The sequence below is a fragment of the Macrobrachium nipponense genome, chromosome 30 (assembly GCF_015104395.2).
Source record: "Macrobrachium nipponense isolate FS-2020 chromosome 30, ASM1510439v2, whole genome shotgun sequence".
NCBI lineage: Eukaryota > Metazoa > Arthropoda > Malacostraca > Decapoda > Palaemonidae > Macrobrachium > Macrobrachium nipponense.
The window spans coordinates 54,925,444-54,949,350 of record NC_087218.1 but is presented as its reverse complement, the minus strand read 5'-3'; the positions used below and the strand labels follow the sequence as shown (position 1 = coordinate 54,949,350).

The 23,907-nt window shown below is 46.5% G+C and overlaps 1 protein-coding gene across 1 annotated transcript; it reads left to right on the top strand.

Annotated features, from left to right (window-relative positions):
* Positions 1 to 794: 794 nt before the first annotated feature.
* LOC135202533 (splicing factor U2af 38 kDa subunit-like) lies at positions 795 to 22,874 on the top strand. Its single transcript, XM_064231997.1, has 3 exons — positions 795 to 951; positions 4,364 to 4,514; positions 21,965 to 22,874. Exons 2-3 carry the CDS (start codon positions 4,375 to 4,377, stop codon positions 22,557 to 22,559), a joined length of 735 nt encoding a protein of 244 aa, XP_064088067.1. The 5' UTR covers positions 795 to 951; positions 4,364 to 4,374; the 3' UTR covers positions 22,560 to 22,874.
* The last annotated feature ends 1,033 nt before the right edge of the window (positions 22,875 to 23,907 follow it).

Here is a 23,907-nt window from a genome sequence, read left to right as displayed (position 1 = left end):
GAAAAAATATTTTAATTTTTGCCATTTCGAAGGATGATTTGAGACCCATCGCGTGCATTATTTAAGTTTGAACTGATCGGCATACTTAACTTCATGATTTTGTGAACGTATGTAATGATGTTTTACTAAGTATTTTATCAAGTGTTATGGTATATGCGAATCCAACCACTTGCTCTACCAAATGTTCGCCTCCAAAAATGTGTTTTATCCACGGTCCAAATCGTGGTTGCAGCTTTAATTGGTTTATATATCTTACTCAGCAATTCTATGATTTATGGAACGTACCCAATATAATTATATTCCTATAAAATCATGCTAACATTAATTATGAAATATATGAATCCAGCAGCAACAGCGTCTAAGCCAAGTGTTCGCTGTCCGAAGTGTACGCACCCAGCAAGCAGCAACTCTGTCGCCGTCAAGTGTTGGTTTCAGTTTTAATAAGTCTGCGTATATTACAAGTACATAATTTTGGGAACATCTATAATATGATAACATTTCTAAAATGTATTTTAAACTATTTAGGTTAATATACATCTAGAAACTCTGTTAACAAAGTGTTCGCTGCCATAATGTCTGACGTGAATGTACTCTTGCTTAAGTTTATTGTCCGACTCCGAATGTGTGTTTATATTCAGCCCATGATTTTGGCAAAATGTGTAATATAATGAAATTCATATAATATATTTTAAACATTGGTTGAGGCATTTACATAAATCCAGCAGTTATTTCCAACTAATGTTCGCCGCCAAACGTCTCTGATGGGAATTTACGCTTGCTCGAGGTAACTCAGTCGTCACCTTTACTGTACGACTTCTAATGTATGCTGGCTAAGCCTTCCTGTTGATTGTGTATCTGCGTACGTCTACAAACGAATTTAGTTCCCGATATTTCGTTTCTTTCCCTAGATTTCGTCTCCGACCTTGATATTCTGGACCCTGTAGGCCTAAGGTGAGGTATTTTACTGAAATTCAAGTAATTGAGATATAATTTAAGTGTTAATTATGGCGATAATGGAAGTTTAGTGGCGTGACTGAATCTGGGGTAGGCCCAAACTCGGCTTCATTTACCGGTACTCGAAATTTAATTTTGGCTCAGTGTTTGCCAACATTCGGTTACTACAGTAATTCCAAAGTGTGACTGGAGTATTTTAGAGTTTATGTCAAGGTATTTTAGGTAGTATAGTGCGGCGAGAATGTGAAATAAGGAGCCAAACACAAGGTGTAGGAGTACGCAGAAGGCATGGTAAACAAGACTTGGCCCTTCTCTTTAGGCCTATGCGTTACTAACGTTTCTCATTGTTTATTTTATAATATACTAGGTAAAACAAGGCTTTTATGGGATGGATCAAAGGACTAAAATTTACGGAAGATCTAGGGTACTAATCCGTGGCGGCCTAGACTTTGGCAGTTGCGGTATTTCTGTGCAGTTTTACCTCCTGAACAAGACTTTTAAGTAACATTTATTCGGACGACTGTAATTAATCCCCAGGGGACAGTACTAAACACGACGAAATACATTGGACGCCCCAATCCCTAGTGGATGTCTTATCCGCGGTTATGTTCCTTACAGTTCGTGCGGAACTAGGGTACAAAACCGCATGGTACAGGGGTGGACCATGTACGATCAATGTGTACAACCCCGAAAAAAGTACATTTTAACGCGTCCTGACATCGGAGATGGGCATCAGACACGACTTGTTGTTGGTAAGAAACGGAGCTAAAGACCTCTACTCCGGTGTCAGGACGTGTTATAATGTACTTTTCTTGGGGTTGTACACATTGATCGTACATGGTCCACCCCTGTACCATGCGGTTTTTTACCCTAATAGGTTGCAGTCAAAAAGCTAGCCTAATTGTTTGTATAGAAATTGGTTAGGTTAAATTGCAGCTGATGTTAAGTGTTAGCTACTTATGGGGTTTCCAGGGGGCACAGCCCCTCCTGCCAGGTCAGGGCATATTGCCCTAAGTGAGGTTGGGAAGGTAAGGTCTGGTTAGGTCAGGACATGGCATTCTAGGAAAGGGTGGGTTTGTTATCGTCTGCAGAACTCGTTTCTGTCATTCTACACTCGCCCTGAAGTGCCTCGGTGGCATGATCGGTTTGGTCTTGGCCTGCCAACTCGTTGGTCGCAATTTCGATACTTGGCCATTCAATTTAGAGGTCAGAGATGTGTATTTCTGGTGATAGAAGTTCACTCACAACATGGTTTGGAAGTCACGTAAAGCCGTTGGTCCTGTTGCTGAATAACCACTGTTTCTATGTAACGTAAAAACACCATACAAACAAACTAAAACAATACACTCACCCTGAGGAAGGATCCAGAAGTCTGGGATCTAGGTTAGCCTAATGTGCTATCTGAAACTCTAGTTCTGTATGGTAGACAATCTTTGGTATGACATAAAATGAAAAATAAAATATGCAATTCATATATAATTTGTATGAAATTAATATCTAACATAATATATACAATGAGGAATAAGTGTAGGTTAACTTAGGCTGTTTTATACAGTTTGGATTTTTTCAATTAACATTTTTCTTAGTATTTATTATAAGAATGCCTTCAGGCAAGTTGCAGTGGTATATTCAAGTTTTAAACCAAAGAAAATCCAAAGTGATAAGTTACAAATTCACTTTTGATCCCAAAAGATCTGATGAAAGTCATTATGTGACCATTTACAATCTTCAACATGAATGTGTATGAATGAAATACAGCTGTATTTTATAGTACTATTGTATAGGAGTATGATATATGGAATAATGCTTGGAAAAGTGTTGTTATATTAGGTATGTTTATTTTCCATATTAAATAAAACATCATTTATAATAAATGGAAAACAGTAACTTTAATAGTTAAGGGGGCCAAAGAGGAAAATACAAGGAAAACATCTCGCTAACATACAGAAGAAGAAAATTCGCAGTAATAAGCCGAGTTAGTGAAGGGGAGAGAGAGAATTGCGTAGGAAGGAGTGCCCCATCTTGCCTCAAGCAGTGCCCCAGGCTGCGATATATAAGCAAAAGGATCATCATTTAGGATTAAATTATGATAAATAAAATAGTTTTGGTTTATTAATACACAAAAAAGAAATATACATTCATAATAATCATTATTTATTAACATTGTCTTTATAGAAATACGAAGGAAAACTTTGAACGCCCGTATCTCAAAACTATACTTATTGACCTTCAAAATCTATCTTCTCACTTAGTTTTAAAGCTATAACATTGGAATTTGGTATATAACTCAGAAAGACATTATAGAACAATCAAATAGAGCCCTTTTTTTTCAATTTTTGTTTCGTCTTTTTTTTATTAATTTTTTTTCTCCTGATTTATAGGGTTTATTTTTTACCATATTGAAAAATTCATATCTAGCAAAAAAATGACTTTTAGGAAAAAAACACTCCATTCGATTGGAGGTCTACATCAGGTCTATATATGGTAGTAATCCCAGGTCTTCATATTAAATATCAAGGGAGGAGATAGAATTTGAAAAATGGTTATTTTCTGGATAAATCGCCCTGGCGTCACAAAACCGAAGGTCAGAGGCGAAAATCATATGCAGTTTGGAGATGTCCCAAGTCACCTTATTAAGTGGTATGAATATCAAAGTCCTGTCCTTAAAAAATGGCATTAGCCGGCCGGCCCCCTTAAAAGGTCTCACTGAACACCTTTTAAGGATGATGGATAATGTTATTACTTATACACTGTTTTATGGATGTTTTAGGTAATAAAGAGGCTTGTGGCATGTTTTATGACCCCTTGATTGAGAATCACTGGAGTAGGATGGAAGAATGTAGAAAAGTGCAAAACTCCAGGTGTCTGTATGGGGTATTTTTTGTTAATGGTTGCATGAAAAGAGATAAAGGCCAAATTGAGGAGGTAATGAAATGTGTGGTATAGAAAAAGGAAAATGGAGGTATTTTGAGGTGTTTCCTTACAGAAAGAAAATTGTGCATGTGAATGAGTACTGTCAGACTGATTAGTAAGTCATGAAAAAGGTGGGCAGTAATGTAGAAAGAATTCCTGAATAGAAATAATAAAAACTTAGGGATTTATTCAGAAACTTATTGGCGGAACATTTTTCCATTTCAGCTGTTGACCTTGTAGTGTTTGCTTAAGGAAGGCTGTGTATGCATTGTGCTTGACCAGGGTTTGATATGCTTGGGCTGTAGGTTGTTTATGCACAAGTTTTTTTTTTTCTAATATTTGATGCCTCTTGATACTCTAATTATTTATACAAGAGCTATTAAAATTCCATGATTATAGGCTTCAAGTTATGATGCATAATTGTGTTATGCAGTTATAATTTATTTGATGCAGTATACTGTTGTATTTTTACTATGGAATTTTTTTTAAATCACAGAATCATTCAAGATGTCTATGTCAGGAGCAGAATACCTTGCTTCCATTTATGGAACGGAGAAGGATAAAGTCAACTGTTCGTTTTATATCAAAACAGGAGCTTGTCGCCACAGTGAAAGATGCTCTAGGAAACACAATAAACCCCAATACAGGTAAGTGCTTTCATAGTTCTTCTTTTCTTTTTGTTTTTTCTTCAAATAAATTTCCACATGAGGGTTTCACTTTGTCTTTCCATTCTTTGAAAGTTTACTTAGCAAATTGATGACCTTAGAGGTTGTTACATAAGATTACAGGCAGACCCTGGGTTACGACGGCGGTTCCATTCTTGAGACGCGTTGTAACCCAAAAATTGTCGGAAGCCGGAACTTCATCAAAAATCCTAAGAAACCCTTACTTTTAATGCATTGGGTGCTTTGAAAACTATGTAAACTGCATTCTTATTGCATTTTACATCAAGAAAACCTTCTAATATTGATTATTTTGCATTTTTGGTGTCATATTTCTTCTGCCAGAGGAGCGTTGTAGGCGTCGTAACCCTTGAAATAATTTCTGATGAATATAATTGAAAAGCGCCTTAAGCCGAACCTGTCGTAACCCAGGGACTGCCTGTATTGATTTGTGCCTATTGAAAATTATCTTGACCTGAGATACTTGATATAGAGACCTGAGATACTTGATATAGAGAATTCCCTGTATGTAGAATGCAGACCCCCTCCCCCCAACCATCACCAGACAATACAGTAAACAGCCTTTTCCCAGTGCATACAGTGAATATAATTCTGTAGTGTGCAATATATCCAGGTTTTAGTACCTCAGAGTAACAGTGTAGTGTTGTTAAGAATTTACTTTGGAGCAGGCTTGTTTATTTGCTGTCAATTCTATAATCATAATGGTTTTTCTTTGGCTTGTAGCTTTAAAGTGTCAGACATGGAATGAGTTCTCTTATCTTGTCTTTCTTATGCTCCTCAACTTACAAAAGGTCTTGGCCTTTATCTCGCCTTTTTTCACAATTCCGTGGGCCTTCCAACAAGTCTGACATGCTGTGTTCATGATTTGCTTTTCTGGCGAAATGATCCCTATTCCTGTGCATCACTTGCCATAACCATAACCTTTGAATCTCTTTCCCACAGAAGATAACCTCTATCCCAATTCCTTTTTCTTAATATGACTATCTCATCTTTCTCAGACCATCAGTCATTAGCGAATTAGTGTAATACAGGCCTTATGTACCATTTGGAGATCTTGGTACTCTACTAATCAGATGCACGTTTTTCAGTTTCTTAGCTATATCCCAGTTTCATCAATTTTTTCTCATACATACCTATATGTTAAGTAACATCACTAGCTCAATATAACCCTCCAATACCCTCAGCCTTCATATTGAAAAATTAATTATTTCATAAGTGATGCATCCCTTTTCAAAAGCCACAAGTATGTGATTTAATCTCTGCCTTTTTTGCATGAAACTTTTCTCAGTAGATTACCTTTTAAGCGTTGTGTTTTTGATCATGGGTGCCTTTCCCATAATTGTCTTGGTCCTTTATAATTTCCACTTTGCAATTAATTTTCTTTATTAGTACACCATTAATGTAGTAAGTAATTTCTTCCTCTACAGATATCAAAACAAGAATAGTACTTTGTAGATATTTACATTTCATTCTAATTATATTAAGTTGTTCCTAGTTTAATTCTGATGTATTCTAAGATGATACCAGACTGAGAATAGTAGGATGGTAGAAAAAACATCTGTTCTGATGGTATATTGCTCACTGTCCTGTCATAGGATTCCTAATATCCTTTCTTGAGCTTTACTCCCAAAGCAAGCCATTTAGACATGGTAATGTTGTGATACCATAATCCATGTCTGTATAGCAATGCAGATCATGCAAGGCATGTATATTCATTCTTGTGTACAATTTCAGTTTGTTTGATTTCCATATATTCCCTTGCCCATTTTGTATTTGCTTGTTTGAGGTTTAACTTAATTTGAACTTAGAGAGGACATATATTGGCTGTCAGTTTTTCCAAGTATTAATCCTTTCTCAGTTTAGTGTTATTTGTTCCGATACGTAATACAAACCATCGGTCCTTTAACAATAGGAAGTAGCTAGCGGCAGCTGGAACGGTCGTAAGCTTCGAACAAGGGGAGAACGGTAGTTAACTGCTTGTCCGACAGTCGCGCGCCGCGCGACTGGGAGGTAAACAAATCACTTTTGCTTTCGGCCGCGGGTGTGAAGGACGTGTTCGTCATCGCTCTCTGCCCGCTTCATCGTCGTATGCTTTGTTTATATTGTGTTTTCTACTAATGGTTTGTTTGACTTGAAAATGAAACTGTAAGTACACTGTTTTCATTTTCATTACTTAATTATGAACCAACATGGAATTATCGCCGTAGATGCGGCGATTTCCTCTCTTTTCATGAATTGAACCCTTGAATTATGTCTCGGTGCCGAGGGCGGGCGCGCTCGCGCCGAGTCATGTATTTTGGGCGAAAGTGTGTAATTGAAAAATGTAAGTACTCTTTTCATTATATTTTTGCCCTGTGCGTTCGTTACCGAGAGTGTGATTGCGCTCGGCACGAGCCTTTTAATTTTGTATAATAGAATGCAATGAAAGTGGATTCGCAATTGCAAAATTCTTTTCATTTTCATTTATTTATTTGCATGAAATTTAATTTGGATCAATTTTCGTTCTTACCCGGGAATTGATCCTTACGTTTTTTTTTTTATGTGAAAGTGAAATCGCAAGTGCAGTATTCGGTTCATTTTCATATATATTTTATGATAGCATCAATATTATTGGATTGAAGTTTCCGTTCTTCCACCCGGGAATTGATCTTTTCCCTTTAGGTTCTAAATTAAGTGAATCGCAAGGGTCAGTATTCTGTTTTCATTTTCATATTACTTTTCACTGCTGTGCGGGGGTAGGGAAGCGAAGGTCTGCCAGGAAGTCGTCGGAAAGCTCTCCCGCGACTCCCTTGGTATCCGATTCTTCGTCCTCCTTCCTGCCCTCCGCTCAGCTTCTTCGTTGTATTTTGTATTTGGGGGTCTTCCTTGCGTTCGGGATGGGGCATGTCTTCCCCCCGTGCGTGAGGGAACCCCTCTTACTAATCTATCTATGTTACCGCAGGTGCTACATCCGTGGGAGACGACCTTGGACAGGTATGGACCACCGCGGCGGCAGGGCGTGCCTAGCATCCACGGGCTGCTGCAGCGTCTAGCGAGGTCTGGGGCGGTCTCCACTACTACCACGGCCGCTTATGCTGCTCCCCCCCCTCCTGGTCTACACTCCCCATGCTGTGTCGATGACGCCGTCTGCCGCTACTAGGGCCGCCGCCGTACCGAGGTGGGGTTGCCGCCGCCGCCTGTTTTCTTCGTGTTGCCTGCCCCAGACTTCCGCTGTTCCAGCAGCTCGCCCGCTGGCTGCCGATGATTCTACGAGGCGATCGCTGGGCCTGCCGTACCTGCCGCTGATGTGATTCCCGCTGTTGGCTTGGCTGTCCCTTTCTGGGTCCTACCGCTGCCGCTGTTCCTGCCGTCCTGGCTGTCTGGTTGCTGTTCCTGTCGCTCCTGGTTCCTGAGCCTGTCCATGCTGGTCCTGCCCACGGTGTGTCTTCCCCAGTCCCAGGTCCTTCCGGACAGGTGCAGTCGGGCCGTGTTGCTTCGGCAATAGCCCCGGCTTCCGGCCTGGATGGAGGACCTGACGACTGTCCTGCGTGAGCTGACGAGGAAGAGGAGAAGAGGAAGCTGTCATCTTCGTCTTCATCGTCTGCTGCTGCCTCTTCCCCTTCGACTTCTAAGGCCCATAAGCCGAAGAAGAAGAAGGCTGCCTTCCCCCCCTAAGAAGTCTCCTTCGGGAACTTCTAAGGGGGTCCTTCTGCTGGTCCTCCTGCTCCTTCGGGAGCGGGGCCCGTCTCCCCTTCCGTAAGGAAGAGATAGACGGGGACCAGAGGAGTATCGGTTAGCTCTGGTACTTCCTCGCCTGGTGCTAGCGGCGATGCCGCTACGTCAGGTTCCGGCTCGGTCTCTCGTTCGCGAGAGATCCCGAGTGTACGTTCTCCCTCGGGAGACCGTGCAGCCAAGTTTCGGCGCCAGAGTTCGCTCGGCGCCAAGACGCGGCACGGAGCAGAAGGCTGGTGAGAGACGCTCAGGTGACTCTTGCCAGGCCAGCGGCCGCTCTTGCAGCGACCAGCTGGTAACCCGGGTTTTCCCCCCTAAGAAGGCTCCTTCGGGACCTTCTAAGGGCCCGTCTCGCTCCGGCGATTCGGGGAGCTCTTCTGCTGGTCCCCCTGCTCCCTCGGGAACAGGGCCCGTCTTTTCTTCTACCAAGCAAGGAGAAGAAGACGGGGACCAGAGGAGTACCAGCTTCGGCTGGCACTTCCTCGCCTGGTTCTAGCGGTTCTGCCGCTAAACCAGGATCCGCCTCGGCTTCTCGTTAGCGAGAAGTACCGAGTGGACGGTCTCCCGCGGGAGACCGTCCAGCCAAAGTCTTGACACCCGAGCTCGCTCGCCGTCAAGACCGAAGCGCGGAGCAGAAGACTGGCGAGTGTCGTGCAGACGACTCTCGCCAGGCCAGTGGACGCTCTCGCAGCGACCAGCTGGCTGCTCGGGTTGACGTGACGGTCGCTGACCAGCCACGAGTTGAGGCGAGGAAGGGGTCCCCGCGGCCGTCGGTACCAGCCACGGTTTTCTGGTACCAGCGGCTCGACACGCCGAGAGGACGCTCGCCGGTCTCTCCTCCCCCCCCCCCCCCCGCGGACAGCGAGCCTAGCAGGTCACCTGACGCCGCTCCCATCGGGACCGGGCGGAGACGGTAACCAGCAACAGCTCGCCTGACGCTAGAGATCAGCGTCGACGTTCTTAGCCGAGCCTCTCGCCCCAGGCGAGCGGCAAAGCTAGGCCTGCTGCTCGATCGCCACCGCGGGTGTGGACGATCAGCAGCAGCCCTCCAAGCACGCTGGTCCTGCCAGCGAGCTAGGGGGGAGCGTCAGGTCTGCCTCTCCTGTACCTTCAACCTCCTCGGGCTACACCGGGAGGAGCGAGGTACCTATGAGGGATCGCGAGAGGTGCGCCGCTCGCGATCCCGCTATGACGCCGTATGGACCAGGCACGGTTCTAGGACCGACCAGGACATACGCGCAAGTAGCTGGAGGCGACCGTCAGGGGTCTGCCGCTGTTCCTCCTTCTGAAGGAGGAGTATCTCGGGATCTGTTCTTGTTGGAGGGACTGGACGGTCCTACTCCGCAAAGACGCGGTTTACTCCCGAGATACAGAGGAATTTGCAGAAGTCATTAAAGCTGATTCGTCAGCATAATGACCTTGCGGAAGGATTGCCGCTCCCACCAGCAGAGCCCACGTCTCTGCTCGAGTCGTTTTGGGGCCCGAGAGGGAAACCAAAACCGACGGTGGGTCTGCCGCGATCGGAGCTTGCCGATTCTGTCTCGAACCAGAGTCTCTAGTCTCCGGACAAGAAGGCTCTCTCAGTTCTGGCCAATCGATCAAGCAACTTCCACCTCCTCTACTGCGACAGCGGCGTTTCTACGTGTCTTCGGACACCGTATTTAAATACTCCTTCGGTCCTCCTGAGAGGTTTCGACCTCGACGAGGACTGGAATGAGTCGGAGGACGGTATCGGCTCTCTCCTGTCAGGTGTCGATCAGCCCCACCCAGACGACAGTGGCGGCAGACCCTTACCTACAGTGAGGTTCGTAACCCTCCGCGGGAAAACGTTTTCTCCTGACGATACGTTTTCCCAGACTGAGAGGCCATCGCCGCAAGGCGATGGCTGCTCCTACCCTTCTCCTACCGCTAGTTCCAACTGGAAGGCGAGCGAGTATCCAATTCCTCCCCCATTCCCTCTCTCCTTACGGCTACGAGGGAAAGGGGAGGGATCCTACAGAGATTTCTCTGTAGGATCCCACGTTCGGACTGCGCTACCGGGGGGCCCACCTTCGGGTCCTACCTGACGTAAGCCCCGGTCGTTGAGGAGGAATCCTGCCCCATTCTCGATTTCTACGGGAATCGAGAGGACCACCAGCCGATATCGTTTGACGAATTCGGTGGGGGTTTCGCAGACTGCTTAGAATTCTACGGAATTTCTAGCACATTCAGTGTTAGAGTTTTTTACGATCTCCAAACACTTACGCGAGACCCACGGTCCAACGTGAGCGAGACGAGAATCCCCGATATACACGATAATCGGGAACCTCGCCTATGCTCCGAATTCCTGGAATTTCTAGCATTGGGTAAGAATCTGCTGAAGGAACTGCTGCTGAAACTATCTCACAGTGGCCGACCAACCTGGAATAGAGAAGATCGGACGGGAATATCCAGTTTGGGGCTTGAACTATCGTCTTAGTATTCTGTTCACCATTGAAGCTTTCCTTCGAGGAAGACTTCTCCTTCACTCTCTTTGATAGAGATCGAAGGTGGTCGATCTCCAATCCTTATTTTGTTTTCTTGAAGGAAAGAATTTAGGATGGAGATCGTTGTTCAGAATCCTACAAATATACTACGTATATTAACCTCGCGACATGATTCTACTAAGCAGTTGAATTGTCCGAGGGGTAGGCGCATATCCTAGTTTATCTACGGATTGCGACTTAGAAGAGAAGTATTCTAATTGAACTGCAACTCGGGGTTGTCTGCAACCTCCCAGGAGTTTTCAGTTTCAATTTTATATACTTATGGTTTTGTCACGACAACACCATTTCAACTTTTATATTTACCGAAATTCGTTTCGCCTAAATATATTGCTCGAGCATATCTTTTATGCTCGGTAGTTCTAGCCGAACGCATTCCTTCGTGGAATAATGGATTACATGGCAACTCAGGATGACGAGTCGGCGAGAGCTCAGGCTCAACTACTGCGTATTGAACTGCCTGACAGCAGCTTAGTATCAGCTGGGCCTCCGAGATGCACGGTCAGTTATGTCTCTCTCTCCCCTGGTTTGATTGACTACCGAACCGTATCTCTGCCCAACAATCATGGACTTAGGTCTCTGATTAATGGGGATTCTCGCAATAATGAAGGACCATCTACTGCTGTGACGCTAGATTCCATCGCCTTCGACATTGCGAGAATTTTCAACAGAGATATCTCTTGGACTCTTTCATCTTTCTGTTTACCGCACTAACAGAAGTCTGTACAAGTCTCCCCGCTGCATCGCACTGCGATAATGCGAATGATTTGCAGACATCTGAGTTTGTCTTCAAAATATCTCGTATTCGTAGGTGTACAATTGTTCATTGTTCAACCCGAATTACGAGATGTGTCAGAAGACATCGCCTACTCTCCGACCTGACAGCTCTACTTCCAAATGTTCAGCCCATGAGAAGCAGTTCTTCAGGCGGCTTTCCCCTGTGTTTTCATTACTGAAGAACGCCCCGCTTTCATTGCAACTACGACTTCTCACCGGACAGCATGAAATAGCGGTTAGCGTTTTCAGTCATTTGTAAGCACAGGTTATGAAATCTTGAGAATCCTTCTCTCGATTCATCTGTGAAGACGTAGGTTGCATTCAATATCTACCTTCGTCTTCAACGGTACATAGTGTTGTTTCTCCTTAGCTGAGATTCAACAACCATGAGATGTTTTACCTTCAGGGACCTCGGTCTCTAGAAGGCAATTGACTTTCGCCTGTTGGGCACATGCCTTAAGAGAATCATCACCTCGCTGTCCGGCATTGGTGACAAACAAATACATTATTTGTTTGGTCTCTCGGCATAACCCTTTAAAGGCGAAGGTCACGTGACTTACTCGGATGCTTTGACAACTTGCCTCCTACCGAACGCAGTCAGTCGGCAGCTGTCAGAGCGGCCGAGTCAGTTACGAACTACGCTGTTGACTTAGTTCGGTTGTTACACAAGCAATCATTACTTCGTTTTAATAGCTTGTCACAGTACCCATACCATTGACACCCACCATGGAGTGTCGGTGTCCTATCCACTACCGAGAACTTCGCTGCATGGGGATAGGAGGATGCGCGAGACTTCGTGGCAAACGGACAGACCAGTATGGGTACTGGACATCACCGAAGTAGAGAAGAGGGATAGGTCATGCGACTATTTCCTTCTTTTCCTCTGAGGAACTGCATGACTTCTCTGCGAAGTCAAGCATCCAGGGGATGGGGATCCGTGACGCTCGATTTCGTACCGAACTTCGTAGCGAAGACTCAGAACCCTTCGGTCCCTGACGATTGGTTCGAGTCGTTCACAATCCCCTCCCTAATGGACTTCACCGCCTTCGATGCGAAGGAGATGCTGCCTTGTCCGCAAGAACTTCTCCGTGGCGCAGGTACTGAAGGCAGGGGTCTGGTCCAACCAGACCACATGCCCTTCCTTCTACCTTCGGGATATTGCCCCACAGTCCTTGGATCTTTTTCCTTGGGAACCGTGGTGGCTGCAACACGTTGTGTAGCGAACCCAGACCCTCGCAGGCTGAACAGCATCGAGTCCTGGTGTGACCGTAAGAATGGGTGAGTGAATGAGAGTGTGACTGGCTCCTCTTCCCATCTTTTTCTTCCCCTCTACCTGTGGTTAGAGGAACACGGTCGTCACCCTGCTGGATAAGGACAAGATGCAGGTGAGCTACTCAACAGAGCCCCATCCTATCCCTTTCACTAGGGATAGGAGCGTATATCCACCACTTCCTCCAACAAGGGGGAGGAAGTGGATGCCAGCTTGAGACAACCCATACTTTATGTTGCCTCTTGCAAACAGGAACAAGTTCTTGCTTGCTGGTACGAAGAGATACGCTTGCCTCTCTCTTAGTACTCGGCCCAGAGGTCTGACCATTGATCCTGCGGTGCACACCCCGATCAATCGGACAGAGGCTTGGATCCCTCCCTCGCTCTTACGACCAGGGAGGCATTCCAGGGATGGACGAACACCAGTCTGTTCATCAAAAGACTCAGATTCCTCCCACCAAGAAGTGAGTCTTCCTATTGTTAAAGGACCGATGGTTTGTATTACGTATCGGAACAAATGACAATTTGTCGAAAATTGCATTTGTTCCGATACGTAATACAAACCCTCGGTCCTTTAACAATAGGAAGGTAACTAGCGGCAGCTGGGACGGTCGTAAGCTTCGAACAAGGGGAGAACGGTAGTTAACTGCTTGTCCGATCGTGCGCGCGCCCGCGCGCCCGAGAGGTGAAGAATCACTTTTGCTTTCGGCCGCGGGTGTGAAGGACGTGTTCGTCATCGCTCTCTGCCCGCTTCATCGTCGTATGCTTTGTTTATATTGTGTTTTCTACTAATGGTTTGGTTTGACTTGAAAATGAAACTGTAAGTACACTGTTTTCATTTTCATTACTTAATTATGAATCAACATGGAGCTATCGCCGTAGAGACGGCGATTTCGCTCTTTTCAGAATTGAACCTTGAATTATGTCTCGGTGCTGAGGGCGGGCGCACTCGCGCCGAGTCATGTATTTTGGGCGAAAGTGTGTAATTGAAAGATGTAAGTACTCTTTTTCATTATATTTTTGCCCTGTGCGTTCGTTGCCGAGAAGCTTGATTGCGCTCGGCAAGAGCTCTTATTTTGTATGAATAGAATGCAATGAAAGTGGATTTGCAATGCAGTTTTCTTTTCATTTTCATTTATTAATTGCATCAAATTTAATTTTGGATCAATTTCCGCTCTTACCCGGGGAATTAATACCTTACGATTAGTGCTGTTGAAATGGGAAAATAGCAAGTGCAGTATTGTTCATTTTCATATATATTTACTGATAGCATCATATTATTATGGATCAAGTTTCCGCTCTTACCGGGAATTGATTTTCCCTCTTTAAGTTCTATGAAAGTGAATCGCAAGTGCAGTATTCTGTTTGCATTTTCATATTACTTTTCACTGCTGTGCGGGGGTAGGGGAAGCGAAGGTCTGCCAGGAAGTCGTCGGAAAGCTCTACCCGCGGACTCCCTTGGTATCCGATTCTTCGTCTTCTTTCCTGCCCCCACGCTCAGCTTCCTCGTATTTTGTTTTTGGGGTCTTCCTTCCGTTCGGGGTGGGGCATGTCTCCCCCCCCTCCCCCCTGCGTGAGGGAACCCCTCTTACTAATCTGTTGTGCTACCGCAGGTGCTACATCCGTGGGAGACGACCTTGGACAGGTATGGACCACTGCGGCTGCAGGGCGTGCCTAGCATCCACGATCTGCTGCAAGTCTAGCGAGGTATGGGGCGGTGACCTTGGAGTGGTCTCCAACTAAAACCAAACCTTCACGGCCGCTTATGCTTGCTTCCCCCCGCTGGTCTACACTCCCCATGCTGTGTCGGTGACGCCGTCTGCCGCTTCTAGGGCCGGTCGCCGCCGTACCGAGGAGGGGTATGCCGCCGCCGCCTGTGTTTTCTTCGTGTTGCTGCCCCAGACTTCCGCTGTTCCAGCAGCTCGCCCTGGACCGGCCGCCAGTACCACGCTGGCTGCCGATGATTCTACGAGGCGATGGCTGGGCCTGCCGTACCTGTCGCTGATGTGGTTCCCGCTACTGGCTTGGCTGTCCCTTCTGTGTTTACCGCTGCCGCTGTTCCTGCCGCTCCTGAGCTGGTTGCGTTCCTGTCGCTCCTGGTTCCTGCGCCTGTCCATGCTGGTCCTGCCCATGGTGTGTCTTCCCCAGTCCCAGGTCCTTCCGGACAGGTGCAGTCGGGCCGTGTTGCTTCGGCAATAGGCCCGACTCGGCCTGGATGGAGGACCTGACGACTGTCCTGCGTGAGCTGACGAAGAAGAGGAAGGTCATCTTCGTCTTCGTCTGTTGCTGCCTCTTCCCCTTCGACTTCTAAGGCCATAAGCCGAAGAAGAAGAAGAAGGCTGCCTCCCCCCCCTAAGAAGTCTCCTTCGGGAACTTCTAAGGGCCCGTCCCACCTCGGTGGGACGGGGGGTCCTTCTGCTGGTCCTCCTGCTTCCTCGGGAGCGGGGCCCGTCTCCCCTTCCGTATGGAAGAGATAGACGGGGACCAGAGGAGTATCGGTTAGCTCTGGTACTTCCTCGCCTGGTGCTAGCGGCGATGCCGCTACGCAGGTTCCGGCTCGGTCTCTCGTTCGCGGGAGATCCCGAGTGTACGCTCTCCCTCGGGAGACCGTGCAGCCAAAGTTTCGGCGCCAGAGTTCGCTCGGCGCCAAGACCAAGGCACGGAGCAGAAAGGCTGGCGAGAACCGCTCAGGTGACTCTCGCCAGGCCAGCGGCCGCTCTCGCAGCGACCAGCTGGTAACCGGGTTTTGTTATTCCCCCTAAGAAGACTCCTTCGGGCAACTTTCGAATGGGCTCGTCACATTCCGGTGTGACGGGGGGGTTCTTCTGCTGGTCCTCCTGTTTCCTTCGGGAACGGGGCCCGTCTCCCCTTCTGAGAAGAAGAAGAAGACGGGGACCAAGGGTGTGCTGGCTACCGCTGGTACACCCTCGCCTGGTCTTGGCAGCTCTGCTGCTAAGCCAGGTACCGGCTCGGTTTCTCGTCCGCGACAAGTTCCGAGTGTACGATCTCCTTCGGGTGACCGTGCAGCCAAAGTTAAGACGCCTGAGTTCGCTCAGCGTCATGACCGAGGCACGGAGCAGAAGAATGTCGAGAGCCAGCCTCAGGTGACTCTCGCCAGGCCAGCGGCCGCTCTCGCAGCGACCAGCGGTACCTCGGGTTTGTGGACGTGACGGTCTCTGACCGGCCACGGTTTAAGGCTGGAAGAGGTCCCCCAGGTCCCCTCGACCGCCGGTCCCAGCCTCGGCTGGTACCAGCCGTTTGACGTGCCGCGAGGACGCTCACCGTCTCACAGCGAAAGCGAGCTCTGCAGGTCACCTGACCGCCGCTCCCAACAGGGGGAACGGGCGGAATTAACGGGGTGACCAGCAGCAGCTCGTCTGACGCACGGGACCGGGGGTCGACGTGCTCAGTCGAGCCGCTCGCCACAGGTGAGCGGCACGGCCAGGCCTGCAGATCGATCCCCACCGCGGGTTGGTGATCGGCTGCAGCCCCCCACGTACGCTGGTCCTGCCAGCGAGCGGGGGGGAGCGTCAGGTCTGTCTCTCCACTACCTTCAACTTCCTCGGGCTACACCGGGAAGAGCGAGGTAGCTAGGAGTGATCGTGAGAGGTGCGCCGCTCACGATCCCGTCACGACGCCGCACGTGCCACGTATGGTCTTAGGACCAACCAGGACGTACGCGCAAGTGATTGGAGGCGTCCGTCAGGGGGAGAGAGGGTAGCGTCAGTTCTGTCTCTCCGATACCTTCAACTTCCTCGGCATACGCCAGGAAGAGCGAGGTATATAGGAGTGATCGTGAGAGATGCGCCGCTCACGATCCCGTCACGACGCCGCACGTGCCAGGTTGGTCTTAGGACCAACCAGGACGTACGCGCAAGTGATTGGAGGCACCGTCAGGGATCTGTTGCTGGTCCTTCTTCTGAAGGAGGAGGGTCCTGGGAGCTGCTCTTGTTGGAGGGACTGGACGGTCCTACTCCTCAAGACGCTGTAACTTCCGAGATTCAGAGTAACTTTACCCAGGTTATTGCACTGATTCGTCAGCACAACGACCGGGGGGGGGAGAAGGATCGCCGCTACCCACCAGCAGAGCCCATGTCTCTGCTCGAGTCGTTTTGGGGCCCGAGAGGGAACCCAAACCGACGGTGGGTATGCCGCGATCGGAGACTTGCCGATTCTGTCTTGAACCAGAGTCTCTCGTCTCCGGACAAGAAGGCTCTCTCAGTTCTGGCCGGTCGATCAAGCTACTCCTCCTCTACTGCGACAGCGGCGTTTCTACGTGTCTTCGGACACCGTATTTAAATACTCCTTCGGTCCTCCTGAGAGGTTTCGACCTTGACGAGGACTGGAATGAGTCGGAGGACGGTATCGGCTCTCTCCTGTCAGGTGTCGATCAGCCCACCCAGACGACGTTCACAGTGGCGGCAGACCCTTACCTACAGTGAGAGTTCGTAACCCTCCTCGGGGAAAACGTTTTCTCCTGACGATACGTTTTCCCAGACTTGAGAGGCCATCGCCGCAAGGCGATGGCTGCTCCTACTCTTCTCCAACTGCTAGTTCCACTGGGAAGGCGAGCGAGTATCCAATTCCTCCCCCATTCCCTCTCTCCTTACGGCTACGAGGGAAAGGGGAAGGATCCTACAGAGATTTCTCTGTAGGATCCCACGTTGGGACTGCCGCTACCAGGGGGGACCTTCGGTTCCTACCTGACGTAAGCCCCGGTCGTTGAGGAGGGATCCTGCCCCATTCTCGATTTCTACGGGAATCGAGAGGACCACCAGCCGATATCGTTTGACGAATTCGGTGGGGGTTTTGCAGACTGCTTAGAATTCTAAACGGAATTTCGTAGCGCATTCAGAGTGTTAGAGTTTCTTACGATCTCCAAACACTTAGGCGAGACCACGGTCCAAAGTGAGCGAGACGAGAATCCCCGATATGTTACACGATAATCGGGAACCTCGCCTATGCTCGAATTCCTGGAATTTCTAGCATTAGGAAGAAGACTGCTGGCTGAAAGAAGACTATCTCACAGTAGGCGACCAACCTGGAATAGAGATAACGGACGGGAATATCCAGTTTGGCTGGAACTTATCGTCTTAGTATTCTGTTCACCATTGAAGCTTTCCTTCGAGGAAGACTTCTCCTTCACTCTCTTTAATAGAGAACGAAGGTGGTCGATCTCCAATCCTTATTTTGTTTTCTTGAAGGAAAGAATTTAGGATGGAGATCGTTGTTCAGAATCCTACAAATATACTACGTATATTAACCTCGCGACATGATTCTGCTAAGCAGTTGAATGGTCCGAGGGGGTAGGCGCATAACTCCTGGTTATTCTACGGATTGCGACTTAGACGAAAAGTATTCTAATTGAACTGCAACCCGGGTTGCCTGCAACCTCCAGGAGTTTCCAGTTTCAATTTTATATACTTATGTGTTGTCACAACAACACCATTTAAGCTTTTATATTTCCGAATTCGTTCGCTTAAACTATAAATTGCTCGAGCATATCTTTTTATGCTCGGTGGTTCTAGCCGAACGCATTCCTTCGTGGAAAGGATTACTGGCAACTCAGGGATAACGATCAGCGACAGCTACTGCGTATTGAATTGCCCGAGGCATTTCAGTATCAGCTGCCGCTTTGAGATAGACGGTTGTTTATGTCTTTCTCACCTGCTTTGATTGAATAACAACCGTATCTCTGCCCAACAATCACGGACTTAATTCTCTTGATTAACGGGGATTCTCGCATACATGAATGACCATCTACTGCTGAGAGACGCTAGTATTCATCGTCTTCGGTATTGCGAGAATTTTAAACAGAGATATCTATTCGACTCTCATCTTTCTGTTTACCGCACGGTAAAAGAATTCTGTAATAGTCTCTTGCTGCATCGTATCCCGATAATGCGAATGATTTTTGCGGAATCTGAGTTTGTCCTCAAAATATCTTGTATTCGGAGGTGTACAATTGTTCATTGTTCACCCCGGATTAGCAGATGTATTGAAAGACATCGCCTACTCCCACACCTGCCAGCTCTACTTCCAAACGTTCAGCCCATGAGAAGCAGTTCTTCAAGCGGCTCTCCCCTGTGTTTCATTACTGAAGAACGCCCGCTTCATTGCACAACGGACATCAATGAAATGGCGGTTAGCCGTTTTCAGTCATTTGTAAGCACAGGTTTAGAATCTTTGAGATTCCTTCTCTCGATTCAGCTGGAAGACGTAGGTTGCATTCATTGCCTACCTTCGTCTTCAACGTCACATAGTGTTGTTTCTCCTTAAGCTGAGATTCAACGTCTATGAGATTTTCTTGCCATCAGGGACCTCGGTCTTTTGAAGGCAATTGACTTTCGCCTTTTGAGCTTATGCATTAAGAGAATCATCGCCGCGCCGTCCGGCATCGGTGAATAACAAATATTTTATTTGTTTGGTCTCTCAGCATAACTCTTAAAGGGCGAAGGTCACGTGACTTACCCGGATGCTTGAACAACTTGCCTCTACTGATTCCGAACCAGTCAGTCGGCAGCTGTCAGAGCGCCCGAGTCAGTACGAACTATGCTGTGGACTTAGTTCGGTTGTTCCAGAGCAATCATTACTTCGTCTTAATAGCTTGTCAGTATGAGTACTGTACATAACCAAAGTCGAGAAGATAGGTCATACGACTATTCCCTTCTTTTCGTCTTAGGTAACTGCATGACTTCTCTTGAGAAGTCAAGCACAAAGGGATGGGGATTTGTGAGGCTCGATTTCGTACCGATCTTCGTAGCGAAGACTCAGAACCCTTCGGTAACTGACGATTGGTTCGAGTCCTTCACAATACCCTCCCTAATGGACGTCACCGCCTCGATACGAAGGCTATGCTGCTTTGTCCGTTGAAGGTGCACGACGGAGCTGTCTGAAGAAAAACTCGACACCAGGATGAGTGGGGGGCGGACGCCTCTTCATCATTCTCTCGCGTTCCGCAAGAACTTCTCCGTGGCGCAGGTAATGAAGGCAGGCGCCTGGTCCAAACCGGACCGCAGCACCTCCTTCTACCTTCAGGATATTGCCCACAGTTCCTTGGATCTTTTTCCTTGGGACCGTGGTGGTTGCTCAACACGTTGTGTAGTTAACCCAGACCCTCGCAGGCTGAACAGCATCGAGTCCTGGTGTGACCGTAAGAATGGATGAGGAATGAGAGTGTGACTGGCTCCTCTTCCCATCTTTTTCTTCCCTCTACCTTTGGGTAGAGGGACACGGTCGTCACCCTGCTGGGTAAGGACGAGATGCAGGTGAGCTACTCAATAGAGCACCATCCTATCCCTTTCAGTAGGGATAGGAGTAAATATCCACCACTTCCTCCAACAAGGGGGAGGAAGTGGATGCCAAATTGAGACAAACCCATCATTTTATGATTGTCTCTTGCAAACAGGAACAAGTTCTTGCTTGCTGGTACGAAGAGATACGCTTGCCTCTCTCTTAGTACTTGGCCCAGAGGTCTGACCATTGATCCTGCGGTGCACACCCCGATCAATCGGACAGAGGTTTGGATCCCTCCCTTGCTCTTACGACCAGGGAGGCACTCCAGGGTTGGACGAACACCAGTCTGTTCACCAAAAAGACTCAGATTCCTCCCACCAAGAAGTGAGTCTTCCTATTGTTAAAGGACCGAGGGTTTGTATTACGTATCGGAACAAATGACAATTTGTCGAAAATTGCATTTTTCCTAACTATACAAACCTGAGGTCCTTTACATATAGTCCCACCTCATGCCACCCCTCACTCTGCAACTTTTTGCATGGGCCTAAAGCAAAAGTGATTCTTCACCTCTCGGGCGCGCGGGCGCGCGCACGATCGGACAAGCAGTTAACTACCGTTCTCCCCTTGTTCGAAGCTTACGACCGTCCCAGCTGCCGCTAGTTACCTTCCTATTGTTAAAGGACCTCAGGTTTGTATAGTTAGGAAAAATGCAATTTTCGACAAATTGTCATTTTTCCTAACTATACAAACCTGAGGTCCTTTACATATAGTCCCTCCTCATGCCACCCCTCACTCTGCGTATTTTGCATGGGCCAAAAGCAAAAGTGATTTGTTTACCTCCCAGTCGCGCGGCGCGCGACTGTCGGACAAGCAGTTAACTACCGTTCTCCCCTTGTTCGAAGCTTACGACCGTTCCAGCTGCCGCTAGCTACTTCCTATTGTTAAAGGACCTCAGGTTTGTATAGTTAGGAAAAATGCAATTTTCGACAAATTGTCATTTCTTCCCTAGAGAATGTTTATTTTTTAAGCCATTGTGGAGTCCCACCTCTGATAATTGTCGTGTTCTCTTCCACAACTTTCATATATGTTATGGTTGGTTGCTAATAACACAGCATTATCTACATATTCAAGAGTTTTTTGCAAGTCAAGTTTCTACTGTTATGCAGGTCTAAACCACCTCTTTTATCTTAACCACTTTTTCATTGTAAAATCCATGAAAGGGCAAAGTGATGATGACTCAACATTACCCTGTAGCAACCCACTAGTTACTCTAGATTGGTTCAGCATTAAACTTTTTATATGCTTTTTTGAGATAACAGTAAGAGGTTTTAATGGACCAGGCTACCTGAAATTTATTTTTTGAATATTTTAATGTGGAAACTACAATAAGCTATTGTCATGTATAAAGCAGTTGAAGTTAAACAGTAGAAAGTCTGTCATTTGAAAAGGGAATTCACAAATTTTAGAATGTAGTATTAGTTGTTAACTTTTGTTGAAAAAATTTTAATTTCATTTTAAAGAAAGAAAAGTTATAGTATGTAATAATTATCCCAGTTTAAAATTGAAAACATGACTGATTGCACTTGAAATGTAGTTGCTTTTATGTCAAATTTCTACACTAGTAGTACCAAATCTGCCTGAGTTTCCTATGGCATTTGCTTACAGTGAAAGTTTATCATTTATTGTTGTTTAATAGTAAATGTAACTGAAAGTATACTGTCTTGTATTCTATAGAATTCATCACGAAACTGACAGCATCTAGTAACGTCTGTTTAAAAACTCATGATGGTGACGGTGTACATTACTTTAACATGTAACTAGTGTAAACACTATTGTATACAGTATTTTGAAATGGGTATTTGCCTGATCATGATTTGATTGTTTTCTGTTTATTTGCAGCCAAACTGTTGTGATGCAGAACATGTATGTCAGTCAACAAAATTCTGCAAAGTCTGCTGATGGATCTCACTTGGCTAACATGAGTGACCATGAAATCCAAGAACAATTTGAATATTTCTTTGAAGATGTATTTTTTGAATGTGAGGAGAAATATGGAGAAATTGAAGAGATGTGTGTTTGTGACAATCAGTGTGATCATTTACGAGGAAATGTTTACATCAAGTTTCGACAAGAGGAAGATGCTGTGAAGGCGGCAGAAGACCTCAACAACCGCTGGTACATGTTCCGCCCAATCTACTGCGACCTTTGCCCGGTGGCTGATTTTCGGGAGGCTTCTTGCCGCCAGTTTGAGATGGGTCAGTGTGGTAAGGGTGGCTTTTGCAATTTTTGGCACGTGAAGCCAATTTCACATCATTTGAAAAACCTCCTTGCTAGGTCATCCCGATCCAGATACAGACATCGAACGAGGTCTCGCTCCAGATCACGTGAGAGGCACTCAGACAGGTATGGAGAGGGCCAGAAATATCGCCGAAGATCTCGCTCCAGATCACGTTCCCGCGACAGAGATCGTAGAGAGCGCAAGGGCCGCTACTAGGGGCTACTAAAGGGTGTCAGCTCTGTTTGAGCAGATCTAACTGATTATTTTAGAACACTTGGGTAAGATTTAAGATTTAAACATAGGTTAATGACAAGCATGTTTATGATAGCTTAAGATACGTACCATAATCCTGCAGTTTAATTTACCAGGTTATTCAAGCCATAGAGAGTAAATTAATATTTTGATGAGCAGTGTTCTTTGGAGTTGTTTTTTGGTATTTTTAATATTACAATACTGGTGTCAAGTTTAAGTACTAGCATCACAATATTAATAGCTGTAATTATCTTACACCAATAAAACTTATAGACCTTACCCATGTTGTGTATCATTCTGCACTCCAGTGTTATCTATGATTTAGTTTTTTGGTTTAATAAGAGTGGCTTTTATGTAATTTTTGTTCCATAACCCACTTGCTTCTTCAGCAGCCATCAGGTATGTAAGTATTGCTATGTGGGCCAATGAACTTTCTTTTGCACTATTCCCCCCCCCCTTTTTTTTTTTTTTTTTTTCTCCATTCAGTGTCATGGAGACTTGAGCAGGAAATAATTTTCTCTTGTTTTGGTAACCATGGTTCAAACTTAGTACTACTTACTGATTAATCTTTTCAGCAAGACTTGGGTTGGCATTAGAACATCAAAAAAGGTCTCTTACTTTCTTTTGTAGGAGTGGATTGTTTATTATTTCCAGTGGAGCACCAGAGTTTGGCTTTGACCTCTCTCCCTCCTGAGAAGTCTTTGGACTACAAAAGAATAAGAAGCCCACCTGGAGTCATCCTCTCAGTGTTATTGCTCAAGATTTCCCTTGATTGTTCTCCTTATGTAAAAGAAAACAGTCTTATCCCTTCTTGGGACTGAAGCTTCAGGAAGAGCTGAAGTTAGTTGTTAAACTTCGAGTTCAACTCAGCAGACTTCCAAGAGGTTCAACTGGCTTCTATCCCTGCCTATGGGACCATTAATTAAGGCCTGACGTCCCACGTCCTGAGATGACAGGATGTTGCTAAAGAGCCCTCTCATCCTTCAGCCAAATGTTCTTTTAGCCTCCTGATGGCCTCCTCTCTCCTAAATCTCCTGGTTCCTCAAGGCCCCAAGACATTTCATCAGCATCTTCCAGAGCAATGTTTGTGGTGCAAAATATATGCTGGTTATTGGCCTCTGCAACAACCAAAGATTCCATCCTGCAGTTGTTGGGTTTTTGCTCTGTTTTCTCCTGTCAGCCTCCAATTCTACCTAAAGTGTCTTAGTCATGGGCTGCTCCCCAAAACTTGGTCAAAGTTCACTGATCCACATGAGGGCTGTCTTGAAAGCTGGTAATGTACCATCACCTTAGCACCACTATCTCATGACCG